The sequence below is a fragment of the Cupressus sempervirens genome, chromosome 9 (assembly GCF_028749045.1).
Source record: "Cupressus sempervirens isolate cs-2001-9-10 chromosome 9, ASM2874904v1, whole genome shotgun sequence".
NCBI lineage: Eukaryota > Viridiplantae > Streptophyta > Pinopsida > Cupressales > Cupressaceae > Cupressus > Cupressus sempervirens.
This window is the reverse complement of record NC_143126.1, coordinates 614,580,628-614,601,065: the sequence shown is the minus strand read 5'-3', so window position 1 is coordinate 614,601,065 and position 20,438 is coordinate 614,580,628. Positions and strand designations below refer to the sequence as shown.

Genomic DNA, 20,438 nt, shown 5'->3' with positions numbered 1-20,438 from the left:
CACATATTTATTTTATTTAATGACATAAATAAAAGAGTATACAATAAAAATAGTTATTGAACTTATGTTATAGTTAAAAACTACATGAATACTTACTATATATGTCTAAACTAGATGCATCAACTCATCCTCCATTTATTGTATTTAGGAGTCTGAGGTCAAGTTGATGCCAATTTATTTACCATTCTTGTTAAATCACGAAGCACCTTTTGCACTACAACCATAGGATCAATGGTTGATGCAAAATTAATGATGAATTCATCTTTCTTATCACGTAGCTCCTCGTGGACTACTGTTTCCTTTACCTTTTCCTGACCAACACTTATTTGCAAGAATAATAATGCTAGCGCTATATTTAAAATCAATCCAAAATAGTAGTGAAGAATAAAACATAATAAAAAATATGCATTAACATATTTCTTGTATCTAATTTGTACAACAACAATGTGGTTTACATGTTAGGAAGAAGTCTCATGAGAACCATTACAACCATGTGTATCTTGTGGTTGTTGATCCATATTATAGCCATATATTTTTAAAAAAAATCATTGAGACATGTTAAAACACATGTGTTATTATTCTAAGTTAGCAAAAAAAACATCAAAATTTAATGGTGTGTTGGATTCATTGATTGGAGATTATTTTTAAATATGCATAGTATGTACCACCTCACCCATGCTAGTGGCTTTATTTGTATCTATGTAATTCAAATTGTAATTAATAAGAAGCTCTTCACCTCTACATATTGATTTTATTGCACATACAAATACATGATTTCCCTCGCACACCTCAAATATTCAATTGCATTGCTTCTTAGTTGATACAGGTTGTGTACTATTTATAAAATCTGCAATATGCCCTGATGCTTTTGGCCTTCTATCAATGTATATATATCTACTATTTTACTTTGTTCACTAAATTTTTGTTGTATTCAATTTTCTACAAGTGCACACCTACACATAATTTTTTTATATCTAACAATCTACATCCAACTATTGTAATCATAGAAAGGTTTGGCATACTCTGTCAATTCAATAACCTTATTGTAAGAGATCTTTATGTTATCAATGGAAAATAGGCCAAAACCATGTAATGAGGACGATGCTATGTGATATATCATCTCTCCAACATAAAAATTAGGTTTTTTTTGGAGGAAGTTCGTTGGGTTCCATTCCTTCTGTAAATGTTTTTACCTAAAGGGCACATCAAAATTGCCTTAACTCTCATCATCATAAGAAAATGACCCCCCTTGAGCAAGGAAAATTTGTTGATCTCATTTTGGTTTTGACATATGAGTGAAAATACACTTAAAAGTCATTACTTAACAGTACTTAGTGCATGTCGAGCAAGTAGTGTATGCCGAGCATAAGATACTACATAATGCATGTCGAGAAAAATATACAGTATGTGCTGAGTCACTCCAGTGATGAGCAAGCTAATCCATGTTGAGTGATTCAGATGCAAAGTGAATAGTGGATGTCAATGGATTTAGGAGATGAGTTACAACATTAAAGATGTAATACATGCCAAGTATAAAAGACTTCAAGTGTTGGAAATTTTTTTTAAGATATAGTTGTTTGTAATGGCACAAAATCCTCTGTAAACCATTTTTTAGCCAACTTGAGGATTGTTTTAAGATTCTAGAAGATATATAAGAAGCTATATTATGAATCCCTATGCAGTGCATACGTTATAACAAGGGATGTTCTAAGCGAAAAAAAAGGGTGAATTGTAATCATTGATTCCTACCTAACCCTAGGTCACCTAAGTTTTCTTGAGGGAAACCCCTAAAGAGTTTGTATGCATAGATGAGAAGAGAAGGGTGAATGCTAAGCATAAAGAGAGCATTCATGGTGACTAAGAAGGTTGTGATCATGTTATGAACTATAGAATCACTTACAGAGATAAGAGGAAAGTAGAGAGAGAACATAAGTGATACATTTTATTAGAAGGATAAAGTATACATCAGGAAAGAGGAGATCTAATATCTAGTAGAAAGGTGCTAACCGAAGGATCAAGCCTAAAATATTCTAATAGATGAATCAGTAAAATATCTTAACTAAGTAGTCCTAGAAGGCTTTTGTCAATCCTTTAATAGGGTGAGCTTATTTTATTGTGAATTGAAGTCCTCTAACTAGACACACTTCTAACAAGGTGTTCAAATCCTTTACCAGGGTAAGATTTAATAGTCTTTGTAAGCCTTTAATAGGGAAAACCTTTCACAAGGTAGATCATAGTTTATGATCAAACAATTGTAACCTTCATTGGATAGACTTTATAAATATATTAGTGAAGATTTGTGGGTGCCATCCCTACTCCATTTTTACCTTCTCATTGTAGGGTTTCTGGGTAACAAATTTATTGTTTCATGTGTTAATTATTTCCATACTATGGATAAATATGTGTAGCTAGCTATTTCAATGACATGAAAATTATGAGATGGATGTGAGGTGAATGTTTTTATGGTTAAATTTTTGAAGTGCTAATTAACCCCCCAACCCTACCCCCTCTCTTAGAGTTTACTTTCCCATTGTTAATTCCAACAATTAGTATCAGAGTGTTAGTTCTTTGGAAAGGAAAGTGTAAGGTCCCTCCTTGCATGTACTTATTAAATATGAATTTCTCTATTAAATCTATTGTAGGATATTAGAATGGATATGAAGTAATGTTTTATGTTGTGAATGTCCTAATGAAATTGAAAGTAGTTGATACATCCATGTTTAATACTCAGTGATTTAGGAACTACTGCATTATCTCGACTATTTAAACATTAAAATTTCACTAATAGAGATATGAGGCATTTTCACCTGATGATAAGGGTGTTGATAGTGGTACCTCGATGGTTAGGTTTGATGCTTTCAAATAGTCCAGTATTCCTTAATTGGTGATGTTTATAATGTTAGGTATATGCATGCCTAACAATGATTATTCTAGTATTTTAATCTAAATTAATGAATAAGTTATGTTATATTGATTATACAGTGTTTACTAATGATTAAACATGAGTAGAAATGAATTAAATAGTTAATTATTGTTGGAAATATTCAAGATATGACAAGTTACTGAGAGGGGAGGGGTGAATCAGTAACTTCTAAAATTTCAAACAATAAAACTGTATACTAATATATTCATCATTCATCCAAGTAACCTATTGTAAGCATGAAAAAAAATCATTTGCAACACTTGAACACACAGATTTGGTGACCCAGAAACCTTCCAAATAGAAAGTAAAACTGGGGTGGGGATGAAACCCACAAGCTTCGTTACTGCAGTATGAAGTTGGCCGGTTAAGGCTTACAATGACCACTTCTGGTGATCTGCCCTGTTAGGAGCACAAAGGATTGCTAGATCCACCTTGTTAGAGGATTTCCAAACATACAATAAAGTATGCACTCTGTTAGGAGATTTACAAAAGACTGTTAAGTCTACCTTGTTAAAGGATTTGCAAAAACTGATTCACCTGTTAGAATGAAACAGTGGATCTGATTACAACTGATTGCTGATAAGATCCGCTATGCTCTGATTCACCTTGATGTGATAGATAAAACTTTTCTGCTTCAAAACTAGACCTGCTGAATATCTTCACAATTCAGCCCACATACTTTCGCACACATGTATTTCTTTCGCACTTTCACACTTTCACATGTCCACTCATTACCATTGCCATAACTGTTGTTTGAATGATACAATACATTGCATATATATACCATCCATATAAATAATACATGCAAGGTCAGCTAAACAATACATGCAAGGTCGGCTAAAACAACAAGTGCAAATCTCTATACAAAGTCGGCCCAAGGTAAAAACTCAGGTTCACTGAACTGACTCGGTGTCCTTCTGATACTCTGCGTCCACTGCGTTACTCGGCATTGTCATGCACTTGGTAGAAGTGAAGGCACGGTTCATACTAAACACTTTGAGTAGTTCTGAACTCGGTAACCACTGGAGACTCGGTAGAAGAGATGTCACTTGGTGAATACTTGTTGCTCGGTGATCAAAGGAAATACTTGATAGAACCTTGTGACTCAGTGATAGTTAGTTTCCTTGATATCTGTCTGAGCTCGGTAAAAAATTAATTTCCTTGATAACTTTAGGAGCTCGGTTATCATGAAGTTCTTAGTTACATCTTAGTACATCTTTACTCGGTCAAAACTGATTCCTTTCTTTATCTTGAACACTCGGTAAACACTGATTGCTTTGTTCACCTTGATCATTCGGTAAACACTGACTTGTTTGTTCACCTTGATTACTCGGTAAACACTGACTTCTTTGTTCACCTTGATTACTCGATAAATACTGACTTCTTTGTTCACCTTGATTACTCGGTAAACACTGAGAACTAGGTAAAGCTTGGCTTCCGGTGAGAGCTCGGTAAGCATTCAGAATCCAATAAGTGTTGTAACTAATGACAAAAATGTATCATAATGCCAACAATCTCCCCCTTTGGCATTAGTGACAAAAAAACAATTATGAGACAAAATTTATCTGACATGCTGATGACTGATTCTGAATATACATAGCTTCGTTATATACAACTCCCCCATAGAATAGCTTTGTTATATACAACTCCCCCATAGAATGTACATACATTATTTACATGAGCTGTATATCTCTTCCTTTGTAAATTTTTTTTTGAAAACACTTATTCACCCATAGTATACATATCCAAAAATAATCTCCCCCTTTTTGACAATAATGCCAAAGAATAAAGAATATATATACTTATATGGAAACACCAAAATGAGAGATGAACTCTGAATGTACCTGAAGAATAAGTTGGAGAGTCTTATCCCAATTCTCTTGCAAAATTTTGCAGGTAGAAAGAGCTATTTGAACTTCAGCCGAAAGTTCAATCACATGATCTGCAATGGAGAAGTTATTATCATGGATTAATGTCTTTGAATGTGAAATATGCTTCTGCATTGAATCCATGATGGGAAGGATCATGTTTTGGATATCTATCAATGTAGATCAGATCCTTGCCTCTTCCCTCAACAGCTCTGCCTGCTTCTCTGACAAAAAATTGATTCTGAGGTGATGAGATGAGCTTGAACTGGGGTCAAGCTTCAAGTTCTATGCGCTTACCTTCAGATCTTCATCAATTTTATTTAGTTTTTCTCTTATTCCTTTAGTGTATTCGGTAACATCACAAAGTTTAGCAAAAAGAGATGTTACATTATTAAAAGAATTTTCCATATCTGCCAAAACTGAGGTTAATGCAACCTGATTTATTGCAATGTTCTGGGCAATGTGCCCTAATACCTTATTATCAAATTTCTTTTCTGCACGCTCAATTAGCTTCTCTTGTCCAGAGGCATCTTCATTGAATTTATTAACTGCCTCTTCCAGTTGAATCAAAATGTGTTGAGAAGTATCAACATCAACACCTATAGCCTCAGTAATTATGTTCTGGGCTTCCTCAATTATCCTATATTCCTTATCCCTTTCTGATCTTAACTGCATCTGAGTAGCCTTTTTCTCAATAAGTTGACTAGCATACCTCATTTCTTCAATGGTAGCATTATCAAAGTCAATCTTTGGAATTACTATCTCTGTGTCCAAGTCAATGTCTTCAAGAATTTCCTTTCCAGTGATCATAAGTCTTAATGGTTGCTTTTGTTTGACTTCTGAGATGACTGGTTTGACCTTTGGAATAGACACAACAGTAGAGATAGAAGGACTAGCAGTAAAAACTGGGATGTTTGAGGTTTGAGTGCCAATAGAAGTATGTACAGGGTCAAAAATTTGAGTGCTGGCCAAAAATGGTGATATACTCGGTAATATAGTATCTGAGCTCACTGTGCCTGAAGTAGATGGTGACAAAATTGTAGAACAAATTTGAGTTGTCAAAATTTGAGAACTTACAGTAATACCAAATGAAAATGATGGAGTCGAGGAGGCTAACTCGGTAGATGAAAAGGGGTGCAGCTCAGTAGTCGAAGAGGGATGCAGCTCGGTAGATGAAGTGGTAGTCACTTCCACTGATGATACCTGGAGCTGAGATATGGCAGGTGTAGATGGTAAAACTGGTGTAGATGAACCTGCTGAAGCTGACTCCAACCTTGATGATGTCATAGGTTTGTCTGGGGAGTGAGGAAGGGATGCAATAACTGCTGCTGCAATTTTTACCGTATCATCCTCCTTATCTTCCTCTTCAGCTTCTTCCTCTTTGTCTTCTTCGTCCTTTTCTTCCATCATTGCATGCAACTCTCCTGGTGTAACTGTGATGGATGGAGTGCTATCTGATTCATCACTGCTGCTGCCGCTGTCATCATCCTTTATTTCTACTGGGTCTACACTGGGCTTATGTAGATGATAGATGTTTTTCCACATGTTTGTAGCATCATTTACAACATGCTCTATATCTTTGATCAAAACTAAACAAGTGTGGAATCTGATCATCATTTTACCTTCATAGGTTTTCAATTCAGATTTTACCTCTGCTCCAGTGAGACTAGGCCGAAGATTCTTCAGGGATTGCTCATATATATCTTTTACCGTCTTGGTGGCTAACTCCCATCTTGGCTGTACTCTCTCCAGTAGTTCTTTAGAGATATGAGGAGCAATCTGGTCCGGGGAGTATTTCCATTTTCCCATTTTGTTAAGTACCAGTTCCTCAATTTGCATTTTCTCTACATCAGTCCTTGTCTCAAATCTCAATGCCTTGAAATTTGCAATGCCAGCTCCTTCTTCCAATGTTTTGAGCCTTTTCTCGAATGTAGGTGCAGGTTTGACCAATACAGGTTCCTGAATACCTTTTCTCGTTCTCCGAGTGAATACTGCAGTAGGCTGCTTCTTGGGCTTGGTAATGATTACCTTGCCTTTCTTCTTTTCCGGTTGCTCTTTTTCTGATTCTTTTTCTCCTTCTTTTTCTTCTTCACTTTCTTTATCTTCACCTTTTCCCTCGGTGACCATAAGAGAACTCATTTCAGTTTTTAGTTTGGCCATTTTCCTTTTACCTTTGCTGATGGCCTGTGGAATTTTGATTTCTAGTTCAATTCTGGCCTTTGCTTCATCATAAGTACCAAAAATTTGTTGCCTTGGGTCTATTGGCTCATTTACCAGTGCTTCAATGATATCCCTGGTTTCATCAATATTTACCTCATATGGAAGAGGTTTCACCCATGCAACTCGGGGTCTAACTGCCTGTATGTATACCTTGTCACAGTCAACCATGAAACAGACATCATCCTTATACTCTTCAACAAGTTTTGGAGGTATTCTGAATCTGTTGTTCATCCTTTCCTTGAAATCTTCAAAATAATTGTCCATTACTTTGTCAAAATTCATACCCATATCTACTATGAATTCATTTATTTGATACAAAATTGGAGTATCTTTCCTCCATACAACTGTACCTTTGGATGGAAAGAATTTCTGTACATAGAAAAATAAACAGACTAGCAAAGAACCAAATTTACAAGGGTTTGTCTTTGCAGTCCTTATGCTTTCCATGTTTTTATTGAATTGTTTTAATAGTACATCAGCTAGGTCAAACTCCATATTTTTCTTTACAATTTTATATGCCAAATCTACAGCTTCGCAAGGTACACTATTCAGCCTGCTGGAACTATACAGTTTGTATGCAATAACATAAATACCAAATTTCAGTTCTATATCTGAAACATTGTTGAGTTTTAAACCTCTGCCATCCCACTCGGCTTGGGTTTTCTTCTATAACTCATCCTGTCCTAGGGTTTTGGTGGTTTTGGCTTTGCTGAGTATTGGGAGACCCGTGATTTTGTGAATCATCTTCTTGGTTATCAAAACTGGTTGTTCCAACCACAACTGACCATTATGTACTCAGCTCAAGATATACCTCACCCATTTCACTTGGAAACTTCTTGGCAAATGCGGGATATGGGTTAAGCCTTTGGTTTCCAAATGTTTGAACTCAGATTTTAGGGTTCCATCCACGCATAACTCGGCTAGGGTGCTATCCATATCTAGTGTCCCTATTTCTTGCACAGTACACTTGAAATGAGTACGAATATCATTGATTAGAAGTACCTTTGGAGGAATCTATGATTGAGCTCCATGCGGGTCGAGTGATTCAGCGATGGTAGGAACAAGCTTGAACGTCGGTGCCTTCCATTCCGTTCCCTTCACAAGCATTTTGGATCCTTTCTTCGCCTTGCTGTTGCTGGTGCTTGCGAAAGCCATTGCTGCTCGATGAGTAAGAAGATTTTGTAAGAATACTTCGCTGGAAAATTTCTTCAACTCACTTGAATTCGCTTGAAAGCCCTCTTTTGTAAATCTCGAATTTGCCGTGAAAAAATGAGGTTGAAATCTGCCCTTTTGATGAAAAATTCGTCATTAATGTTCAGCACGGAGGTAGCTGCGATTGACAGGCTGTCATCCACTAGCTCGGCTTAAACTTCGCAACTCGGTGACCAAGAGAAAATAAGTTAATCCGTCCTTAACTCGGTAAGAGAGGAACCAACCATGCTCGGTAAGTGCAACTTGGTGAAAGAAGCCTTATTGCACCCGACTGAGCTCGGTAAGGTCATGTACCGACCATGATCCTGATGTATCTGAAATACTGATTTGATCATATTTTCATTCTAGGACTGCTTAGGATATTGCTTGTAGATACAGTCTTGGTCTTATCCTGATGAGTCTTAATTGGAAATGGGAGAGTCACTCACTTCTTGAGTGACCATTCCATCACTTGAATTATCTGCCTCGGTAGACTTTAGAATCCATTGCTGCTTCATTTGTTTCCGAATATTATCTACTTTGATTTTCTTCTCATCCTCGACTTTCTTTATGTTCATGCAGTTTTTAGATATATGACCAAGTTCTGTACATGTATAACATCTTACAGTGGTATCCCTTTTTCTTAGGTGATGCCTTGCACAGTTTATGCCAGTATGACTATATTCTCCACAATAATGACATCTGCACCAAGTGTTGTAGTCCCAACCAAATATTGCTTTGACAAGTTGTTCAATTGGATTAAAAGATTTGAATTTGCATTGTGATGCCTTATGACCTTGCTTTTGGCATTTGTGACATTTACCTTCAAATTTCGGTTTCCTTTTGCATTCATTGGCTTTGTGTCCATGCTGATTGCAATTGTTGAACTTTCCATTAAATTTGTCTTTTCCATTGCTCCAACATCCGTTAGATGTATGACCTGACTTACCACAGTGGCTGCAAGTAGGTTTTTGATTCTTTTGAGTACCCTGCTTGGAGGATTCACCTTCTTCCTTGTATCCAAGGCTTGCTTTACCATTTTGTTTATGAAAGTTTTCTTCATTTTGCAGATTCAATTGATCCATGTCTTTTTGAGATTTTACCATTCTCTCATTGACTTGTTTTTCAGAGATTAGATCACTTTGTAAGCTTGCATTGATTTGTCTTTCAGTAATTAAGTCATTTCTCAAAATCTCATTCTCAGATCTTAGATTCATAATTTCTTCATTTGCATTAGATAATTGAGTTACAAGATTTTCAAGCTGAGAGGATTGATTATTCCTTACCTCTAAGTCTTCAGCTGCCTTGTTCCTTTGCTCCAAGATTTCGCATAGCCTGATGGACTGGATTCCTTGTTCCCTTTTGAGCTTTCTTACTTCTTCCTGCAGAGATCCATTCTTTTCTAAGAGTTCTTTGATTGCTTTGTCAGCTTCATCTGAACTATTTGATGGTGAGAGATCTTCAATCTTTTCTTCAACATATTGATGGTCATTCATTTTCTTTGCAAGTTCTTTTCTTCTTTTCAAGGATTGTAAAAGATACTCTTTTGCTTCATTGAGTTGAGCCATGGCCATTTTCAGATCTAGCTTTTCATTCTCAATAGTTTTGTCAAGTCTGAATATCTCCATTGTCCTTGATCTTTGCTCAAGCTGTGAAGCTTTTATCTTGAGAACCTTATAGCTCTGATACCAATTGTTGGAAATATTCAAGATATGACAAGTTACTGAGAGGGGAGGGATGAATCAGTAACTTCTAAAATTTCAAACAATAAAACTGTATACTGATATATTCATCATTCATCCAAGTAACCTATTGTAAGCATGAAACAAAATCATTTGCAACACTTGAACACACAGATTTGGTGACCCAGAAACCTTCCAAATAGAAAGTAAAACTGGGGTGGGGATGAAACCCACAAGCTTCGTTACTGCAGTATGAAGTTGGCCGGTTAAGGCTTACAATGACCACTTTTGGTGATCTGCCCTGTTAGGAGCACAAAGGATTGCTAGATCCACCTTGTTAGAGGATTTCCAAACATACAATAAAGTATGCACTCTGTTAGGAGATTTACAAAAGACTGTTAAGTCTACCTTGTTAAAGGATTTGCAAAAACTGATTCACCTGTTAGAATGAAACAGTGGATCTGATTACAACTGATTGCTGATAAGATCCGCTATGCTCTGATTCACCTTGATGTGATAGATAAAACTTTTCTGCTTCAAAACTAGACCTGCTGAATATCTTCACAATTCAGCCCACATACTTTCGCACGCATGTATTTCTTTCGCACTTTCACACTTTCACATTTCCACTCATTACCATTGCCATAACTGTTGTTTGAATGATACAATACATTGCATATATATACCATCCATATAAATAATACATGCAAGGTCGGCTAAACAATACATGCAAGGTCGGCTAAAACAACAAGTGCAAATCTCTATACAAAGTCGGCCCAAGGTAAAAACTCGGGTTCACTGAACTGACTCGGTGTCCTTCTGATACTCGGCGTCCACTGCATTACTCGGCATCGTGATGCACTCGGTAGAAGTGAAGGCATGGTTCATACTAAACACTTTGAGTAGTTCTGAACTCGGTAACCACTGGAGACTCGGTAGAAGAGATGTCACTCGGTGAATACTTGTTGCTCGGTGATCAAAGGAAATACTTGATAGAACCTTGTGACTCGGTGATAGTTAGTTTCCTTGATATCCGTCTGAGCTCGGTAAAAAATTAATTTCCTTGATAACCTCAGGAGCTCAGTTATCATGAAGTTCTCGGTTACATCTTAGTACATCTTTACTCGGTCAAAACTGATTCCTTTCTTTATCTTGAACACTCGGTAAACACTGATTGCTTTGTTCACCTTGATCACTCAGTAAACACTGACTTCTTTGTTCACCTTGATTACTCGGTAAACACTGACTTCTTTGTTCACCTTGATTACTCGATAAATACTGACTTCTTTTTTCACCTTGAGTACTCGGTAAACACTGAGAACTAGGTAAAGCTTGGCTTCCGGTGAGAGCTCGGTAAGCATTCAGAATCCAATAAGTGTTGTAACTAATGACAAAAATGTATCATAATGCCAACAAATTATATGAAAGATTCATGTTTTGATTTACGTAACTATCTAGATAAGTTTTGAATATATGTATGTGATTTTGTTGAGCTATTGATGTGAGCAATGAGTGTGCAGGATATTTTAGCCTAAAAAATCTAATGGAGAAACAAAATTGAACCCTATGTACTATTTGTGGAAACTAGGGTTGAGTCTAACAAAAGATGCAAACCCCATTATTCGTATTTTATTAGTATCATGAGTTGAATGTATGTATCATTCTGTAATTGTTAATTGTTAATGTTTCATAACAGTAATTTTATAGTGTTGCTTGACACTCATAATTTGTGTATGCATTTCAGCATGATAGTTAGGTTTAATAGAGTAACCTAAAGATCTAAGTTGGAATAGGTTAGTGATCTTTTTGCTAATTAGCTAATAATCGAGGTTAATTATCCTAATCATGATTATTGAGTAATCTATTTTTCTTGAAGGGTGTTAGAAAGTCCTAAAATTTCCAAGCTTCTGATAGGTCCCTAATTAGTTCTTCAGGCCAAAAATCATGAAATCTAAGCACCTAAGCAATATGGGTATGAGTTGGGGGCATTTTCAACCCCTCTAGCCCCTTTAGTTGACTTTTATGGTCACCCAAAAACCCCAATTTTCCTTTATTGCGAAAATTGAATATTTTCATCATGAATTGGATAACTTTAACTCCCCTTTGAGGTTAGTCTTATGTCTAGTTGAGTTAGAAGACTCTAGAACTTTTAGGCAAGTGGGGGAGTTATTGCTTTTTGGAGTGGTTGAGTTTAGGATCTTATTTTAAAAAAAAATTGAGAGGGTTTGAGTGTTCACCCAACCTCTAGTTTTAGAGTGGAATTCAAGATTGAAGGAGAAGGAAAAAGAAGGAATGCTCATCTCAATTTTGTTCAATTGCCATAACCCAATTTTGAAGGTAGGAATTCCTCAGCTCATGTTGTTCATGTTTTGTTGCATGTTTAAGTTATTATGTTTGCATATGTATGTTCGTGTGCATGTTGAATATGTTGGGAAGGATTGAAATAGGTTTTCTTAAATGTTTTCCTTTGTTTTTTGCTTTGAATTTCAAAGGGATTGTATGAGTTGTACTGGCATTACTCACCCTTAGATAGGGAAAAAATAGCCATGTACAGGGGAAGGTCTTTAGTTGGACTCTGACAGTGTAGAGTCTATTCTTAGGACAAGAAGAGGGAGAGAGGGTAGGGTGTTATGGGCCCATACTTGTCAGCACAAACCACATTTTCAGTTTTGGTTTGTAAGAATGGAAGAACAAAAGTTCTTGAGTTTTAGCCTAGAAAGGGCACCTGTTATGGTGTTGTGTCTAACGTCTCTTGTTGAAAAAATCCACCTTCTCCCTAGTTTGGTTCAATGTTGATCCTTTTATGCAAACTTGGAATGGGAGTGAATGTATGAATCTATCTTCATGTTGAGTTTGGTTTTCTCCCAGTCAACTTTCATTCTCTCCATGATCATCATGATGTATTATAAAATTTGTAATGGATCCCTTGTTAAGGGCCAAGAAGGAAATTCAAAATGGTTAATGGATTTTAGTTATATTGGGAGATTTCTCCTCAGGATTGAAATCTTATGTAAAAATGTTATTGTTAGCTTATTGTGGAAATGACAACAATGTTGGGTTTTCTTCCTAGTTCTTTCCCAGCAGAGCCTTTGAATCAAGTGGTTGAAAAAAAATGATTGAGTAATATCCTTGCTTATGATATTTCTAGTTCATTTCAGTTTTTGCATATGTACTTATAAATCAGATGAGATGATGTTTACCTTAGAGTAACATTCTGATGTTTCGTAATCATATCTATTTGATTTGGATTAATTAGATAAAATGATGATAAACAATCATGCAATTTTAAGTTTAAAATATGTTGAGAAATTTCATATTTGGTTAGTACTTAAATTTTGTAATTATTCATAAGGATGAGAAAGTTAAATAATGCTATTCAAATTCTATGGAATTACATTTAATCCTATGTGATAAATCTAATAAAAAAAATACACCCCCTTGTCAAAAAAAATAAATTGCATTAGAAAAATTTACACTTAGAAAAAATATGGACTTAAAAAAAAAAAAAAAAAACCCTCCCAAGAGCAAAAATACTCTCTGGATTTTGTATGGGAAAAAAAAAGAATTAATCCCTTGCCCAAATAGAGAATATTCTTGTGGGATTCTCTTCACAAATCTATTGTTCAATTTAATTAACACCAAAAGGAATTTATAAATAAATAAATAATGCATAAAGTATATATATATATATATATATATATATATATCCTACCAAATAAACTTTATGAAATAACTACCCTTCCCCATAAAGTCCCATCTACCCACCCCTCTAACTTATGTTATCTCTTGCCCAGGCATTGGATGGAAAAAGGTGTCATCACATCACCTAGGATGATGTCACCCCCACTCGTTTTCCTTGTTTGGTCATAGCTTGTTGAAAGGGGAAGTTTCAAAGCATAAAATAATAAACTTAACCCACTTTGTAAATGTATCTCCTCATTCCACCTTGGTTCATGTGTGATTGGATAGGGAGTGTAGGAGTGGGTTTGATAGGATGCGGTTAGGTTAGATAGGTAGTTTGTAGTTTAGATATTTGTTAGTTTTTAATTTTATTATAATAGTGTAATTTAGCGTTATATTTAAATTACTATGTTTAATAAGTTTTAGTTAGTAATTGTAATTTTAGAATTTAATATTAATTTAGTATAGTTAGTAATTAATTTAGTTTAGTTTTAGTTAAGTGTATTTTAGCTAGTTTTTTTATTTTAAATTTTAGTGTTAATAAAATATAATAAGTGTTATTTTAAAAATATTAGTATTATGTAGATAGTTAGTTTTAGTTAGGTTAAGATATTTTGTTAGTATATTTTATTATTAGAATTTATTTTATTATTAGTTAAAGGTAGTTAGTGTTTTGTTGAATTAGATTTTAGTATATTTAAACTAAATAATGTTAAACGTTATTAGAGTTAGATGAATGATTTCTTATTTAGTTTAATTTAAATTTCATTTAATTATTGTTTTATACATGTTTATGTGGTAAGTATAAAGACAATGAATTAGTTTAATTTAATATGGAATTATTTTTTAGGGATCATAATTAATTATAATTGTTATGAATATATTAAATTAAAAGAAGTTTTGTTTATCTTAGATTCAATTATGAGTTATTATAAAAATTTAATTCTAAATTATGTTTACTAGTGGGCCTAGTATACTATTGTTTTGTGAATATAATATTTTAAAAGTAAATAAAAGAAACAATGTGTTAGATATTTTAATTAAATGAAATTGGATTGTTTAATTTAATTATTCAATTTAATAATGAAAGTTTAATTTAACAATTTATTCCTAAATGATGATTATAAACTTAAATAGAATGTCAAGACATTGTTAGGAGAACCTGTATCTGTTTTACATTATACCTATACTTTAACATGTGCAAACAAACATATCAAACTTACTGGTGTTATTAATCTGTAAAAAAGAAAATTAAAAGAAAATTACATGTGTTTTTGCCCCTGTATTTTGGGCATGACGTTTTGGTATCACAACCTAGTTTCGTGACACTTGGGCAATACTGGTTCCATGATAAGTGTCGACATTTAAATTTTACTATACAAAGTAGGGATTTCCCCTTGCAAAAATTTGATAAGAAAATGTATTCCTTCTAAACTGTGACACCAATAATTGAGCCTAAGTAAAATTTGTACCGATATTAACAAATGTAAATGGTTAACCATATTAGATAACTCAGTCTTAATGACTCAAAATGAATGTTTAGATGAAGAATGTTATATTAAAGTATATTATGATCTCATTGATAAATCAAAATTATATTGAACACAATCACCTTGAGGGAAAACTAAATTAAGAACCCTAAAAGAACTTTGAATCATGAAAGTAGAAATGATCATTTAACCTAGAAGTCAAAAAGAAAGTGTTTCTCATCATCATAGTGGAAGTTAGATTTTGTTTGACCCAGTCACTCATGGAAGTATTGCAGTTATATCCAGTACGAAGGTGATCTGGTAAACTAGTATTGTTTTAAACTTTTCAAACATGAGTAAAAGAAGCCTATGATCTTCATAATCTAATTTTGTACCTTTGGATTAAAATATTGAATAGATAAAATGAATGGTGAGTAAATAGGAAGGTAACACTTAAAGAGTATATCATGTTACCAAGTTATTGGGATACCTCTAACCTATTAAGGATTTAAAATATATTGTTCCAAGTAATCGTCAAAAAGAAAACAAGAGCTAATTTGGAATCTACAAGTAACATTTTGGAACCTCAAATGATGGGATTACTAATGTGAGAAGCTATTCAACAAGAGAGAGTTAGTGAGAAGCATACAAAGAAAGAGAGTATCTCAACCTACTATGAGGAATAGAACCCTAATCGAGGAATGAGTCAATCTAAATATGGTGGTATGAACAAAATTTAAATGGTGGAAGTGTTATTGGAAACTACTAAATTAGGGTTATGTGAGTCTATTAATGCATGTAGGCTTATTGTATAAGCATGAGTAATACCAAATTTTAACTATCAAGAAAATGCTCATAGACTCTAGATTGAAATATATGGGATCAATTATAACCCTACACATTAGAGAAAGTAAAGCCACGATGAGGTCAGCAACCTAATACAAACTAAATAATTAAATGTTATCTAAATAAGAGATAACATGCTAAAGGGGTGGGTAGATAACACTTTAGGTTGCTGACACATTTAAAGTGTTATCTACCCACCCCTTTAGCATGTTATCTCTTACCTAGGCGTTGGAGGGAAAAAGGTGCCATCACATCACCTAAGATGATGTCACCCACACTTGCTTTCCTTGTTTGGTCATAGCTTGTTGAAAGGGGAAGTTTAAAAGCATGAAATAATAAAGTCCCACTTTGTAAATATATTTCCTCATTCCACCTTGGTTCATGTGTGATTGGATAGGGAGTGTAGGGTGGATTTGATACGATGGGGTTAGGTTAGATAGGTAGTTTGTAGTTGAGATATTTGTTAGTTTTTAGTTTTATTATAATAGTGTAATTTGGTGTTAGATTTAAATTACTAAGTTTAATAAATTTTAGTTAGTAATTGTAATTTTAGAATTTAATATTAAATTAGTGTACTTAGTTGTTAATTTAGTTTAGTTTTAGTTAAGTGTATTTTAGCTAGCTTTTTTATTTTAAATTTTAGTGTTAATAAAATATAGTGAGTGTTATTTTTTTTAAAATAGTATTGTGTAGATAGTTTTAGCTAAGTTAAGATATTTTGTTAGTATATTTTATTATTAGAATTTATTTTATTATTTGTTAAATGTAGTTAGTGTTTTGTTAAATTAGATTTTAGTATATTTAAATTAAATAATCTTAAACGATATTAGAGTTAGATGAATAATTTCTTATTTAGTTTAATTTAAGTTTCATTTAATTGTTGTTTTATGCATGTTTATGTGGTAAGTATAAAGACAATGAATTGGTTTAATTTAATGTGGAATTGATTGTTTAGGGATCATAATTAATTATAATTATTATGAATATATTAAATTAAAATAAGTTTTGTTTATGTTAGATTTAATTATGAGTTATTAAAAAAAATTAATTATGGGCTTAATTAATATTTTGGTCGATTGTAAATTATGTTTACTAGTGGGCCTGGTATATATTGTTTTGTGAGTATAATATTTTAAAAGTAAATAAAAGAAATAACGTGTTAAATCTTTTAATTAAATGAAATTGGATTGTTTAATTTAATTATTTGATTTAATAAAGAAAGTTTAATTTAATGATTTATTCCTAGATGATGATTACAAACTTAAATGGAATGTTAGGACATTGTTAGGAGAACTTGTATCTGTTTTACATTATACCTAAACTTTAACATGTGCAAACAAACATATCAAACCTAGTGGTGTTATTAATCTGTAAAAAAATTTAAAAAAAAAATTACGTGTGTTTTTGCCCATTTTGGACATGACAAAAAGCTTTGCAACTTTGAGGAAAGATCTTGAAGATGGAAGTCTACAAGTTGGGAAAAACTATTGAGAATCAGGAGATTGAAATCTAGATTTCTCTACATCAATTGAATGAAGCAAGAGATGAGTTGAAGCACTCATTAAAGAGAAGGAAAGAGATAGCTATTGAGGAAAATGACACACATTACTAAGAGGAAGACACTATTGAATTGTTTGTATATAGAAATTCAAGTGAATTTGATGCAATAGTTGCAGATCTGATGGAAAAGAGTGGTTTCCTAACTTAAGAGGTCATAAATCTTAAGATAGAACAAGAAGTCCAATTAGTATGGCTACGTGAGGTGACCAAGTAGAAAAAGATAGCTAAGGAAGAGAAAGTCATGATTGAAGATGACAAAATAATACTGACCAACAGAATGGAAGAGAAGACATCAAAAGTACAAAGAATTTCTAGCATGTAGCTGGATACAATGAATCAACTAATGATTTCCAATCATGAATTGAATGGAAAGGACATTGAGATCACAACCCTAAAGTTACAGAATGAACTAAGAAGAGAAAAGGAATTTGCTAAAATTTTCAACAAACCCAATGAAGCCATCAAATACTCTGAGAAATTGATGAGATCTCCTAGATCTAACAATGATACTACTAGATTGGGATTCTCTAGTACTGAGGAAGGAGAATCATCTAAAAGTGGTGAACAAAGAAACAATAAAGGTAAGAACTACAAACCCACTTGTCATAATTGTGGAAACTTAGGTCACACAACAAATGTTTGTAGGAGCAACAATGCAAATCAAAACCCTAAGAAGAAATTCATGGGTTAGTGTCATAGGACATTAAGACCATGAATGTAGGACCAAGTGGAGATCAAACAAGAAGACAAAGGTACAACCTAATTGAAAATCCTACAATTAGGATTAGAATACAAGGTATAGTTATCACTATTGTCAAAAGTATGGGTATATTTTTGAGAATTGCATTAGAACACATTTCAGAAGTGATTATAGTAGATGGTTGAGTCAAACTACATGTTTTAACTATTTGAAGACTGGTCACATCAACAGAAACTATCCAACAAGGGCAAAAGCACCAAGTAGTGAATTCAATAAAGGCAAAGAGAAGGTTGATGTTGAGAAAGCCAAAGTGCAGATGAACAAGACATGGAAGAAAAAGGAAGATTGTAGTACATCAAGTTCAAATGAGGTCACTTCATCCAATGGATTAAATGATCACATCACCCCCAATTAGGAAATCAAAACATGTGTGGGTCTAATATCTCAATGATATATTTTTCACCTCGCTTTTCATTCTCTAATCGATTAGCAATAGCGAATAGTTGTGTTATAGTGAGAAGAGTGAATTCTAAGTTGTGACTGACTCTAGGTATAAATCCTCTTAGGTTGGACGAGTCTACATTAGATTTTCCCTTTACTCCCTCTCCCCATTTCATAATCAAGTGGTTCTTCATTTTGTTGAATTGATCATATGAGTAGGTCAGTGCCTAGTCTGATGGAAATCCATGTTACTCGTTTAGTGATCAATTACAAGTTATATCCACTTACGGCCTACCACTTTTTCAAAGGAAATAGAAGCTTGCAAAAAATTAGAAATCATTTTCTCCTTGGCAGGTTTTCTACCCATGAAGATAATTTCCTACAAAAGGCACTAATTGATGCACACAGATCAAAAACATGAAAAATAGCAAGGCATCCTATGGAAAATTAGTGCTCACTTTGTGATTATGACTTCATAAAATGTTTAAGATTCACTATTGCTCTCATAATCATCCCTAATGAAAAGATCAATTTTAACTTCTCCTCGATGGGTTTTAAACCCATGAAGTTAGTTTTCCAAAAAGGTAGTTTAGAATGAAAAGGAACGATAAGTGGTTTCCTACAAGGTCTTCGCACACCACTTAGACATTTTCAATCCTAAGAAGGAAAATGGTCTAAAGTTTAATTAAGAAAGGAAACATTGGTAGAGAAACATAAATTGTCTTCTCCTCAGTGGGTTTTCAACCCATGAAGACAATTTCCTGAATTCTAAATAAAATCAAGCCAATGATTAGGTTAGATTTGCAATTTGTGCATAAATCATCTTAGAATGATAATAGAAAGAATCTAACTATTACAAAAAAGAGTTAATGAGTAGAATCCAACTTAGTGGACATTTTCCCATGGAGTACTCTATTGGTAACTTCTCGAAGCTCAAAGGAAAATAGGAAAGTAAGTTATGGGGAGATAGAATGTTATTGTTGAACCAACAAAATAGTAAAAAGACCTCTAGATGCCTGCTAAACCCTCACATTTGCTATTTCAATAGATATCTCCTTTAATTCATTTGTCCAGCATGAATTTTGAAGACCAATGGATGAATCAAAGCTCCTATATATAAGGAAACATAAATAGTTGAACAAACTACCACTCTTTCTTTGAACTACTATTATGTTAATGTGCATAAATTTTTCAAAAAGCCAGTATCTATTGTATTAGCCATTCCTTTCACTTTATTAATTCAAGTCTTGCTCTCAAAAACCATGGCAAATAGGTTTGTGGGTTTTGACAAATTAAACAAAATCAAATCCCAATTACAGAATCTCAAAGGTGCCTCTCTTCATTTCTTCGACATGGAGGATTTTCAAAAGATAATGAAGTCAAAGCAGATTCAACCCATCACTAAGAAGCTCTAAGAATGTGGGTTAGTCAAGGTAGCTAGTTTTTTTATTGTAGTCCAAGTGCTAGAGTTAATGTACGAATTGTTAGAGTAAATTATTAATTATTAATTATTTATTCTATTTACTTAAGTTTACTTAGGTTAATGCATTGATTTAATTGTTGTAGTGATGAATTGTTGACAACATAGGAGTTTTTTCCCTTCTAGCATGTTCGACCTTTTTGTGGAAGAGTGCTTAGTTGTCAACCTTATCTTCTTGCACTTTTTAGCTTGTTCTACAAGCTTCCATGAGGTCTTTATATTCAGGCTCTGTCATTGTATCTCATAATTCAACTCATTGTAAATAGATTTTCATTGTTTTGCAATATGTTTTCTCTCAAGTCCATTTAGAGTTTTTCTAAGCTCCACCTCTTCCTTCTTGGTTTCCCTTTGATAGGTTATTTGCATGTATGTGATCT

At 33.7% G+C, this 20,438-nt stretch overlaps 1 protein-coding gene across 1 annotated transcript in view; it reads left to right on the top strand.

Annotated features, from left to right (window-relative positions):
- Nucleotides 1–20,438, top strand: part of LOC149540194 (major allergen Pru ar 1-like) — an 86,901-nt gene that overhangs the window by 47,347 nt on the left and 19,116 nt on the right. Inside the window, exon 2 of the mRNA XM_089802667.1 lies at nucleotides 5,636–5,642. Coding sequence (XP_089658793.1) covers nucleotides 5,636–5,642 — 7 coding nt within the window. The remainder of the gene's footprint in view (nucleotides 1–5,635; nucleotides 5,643–20,438) is intronic.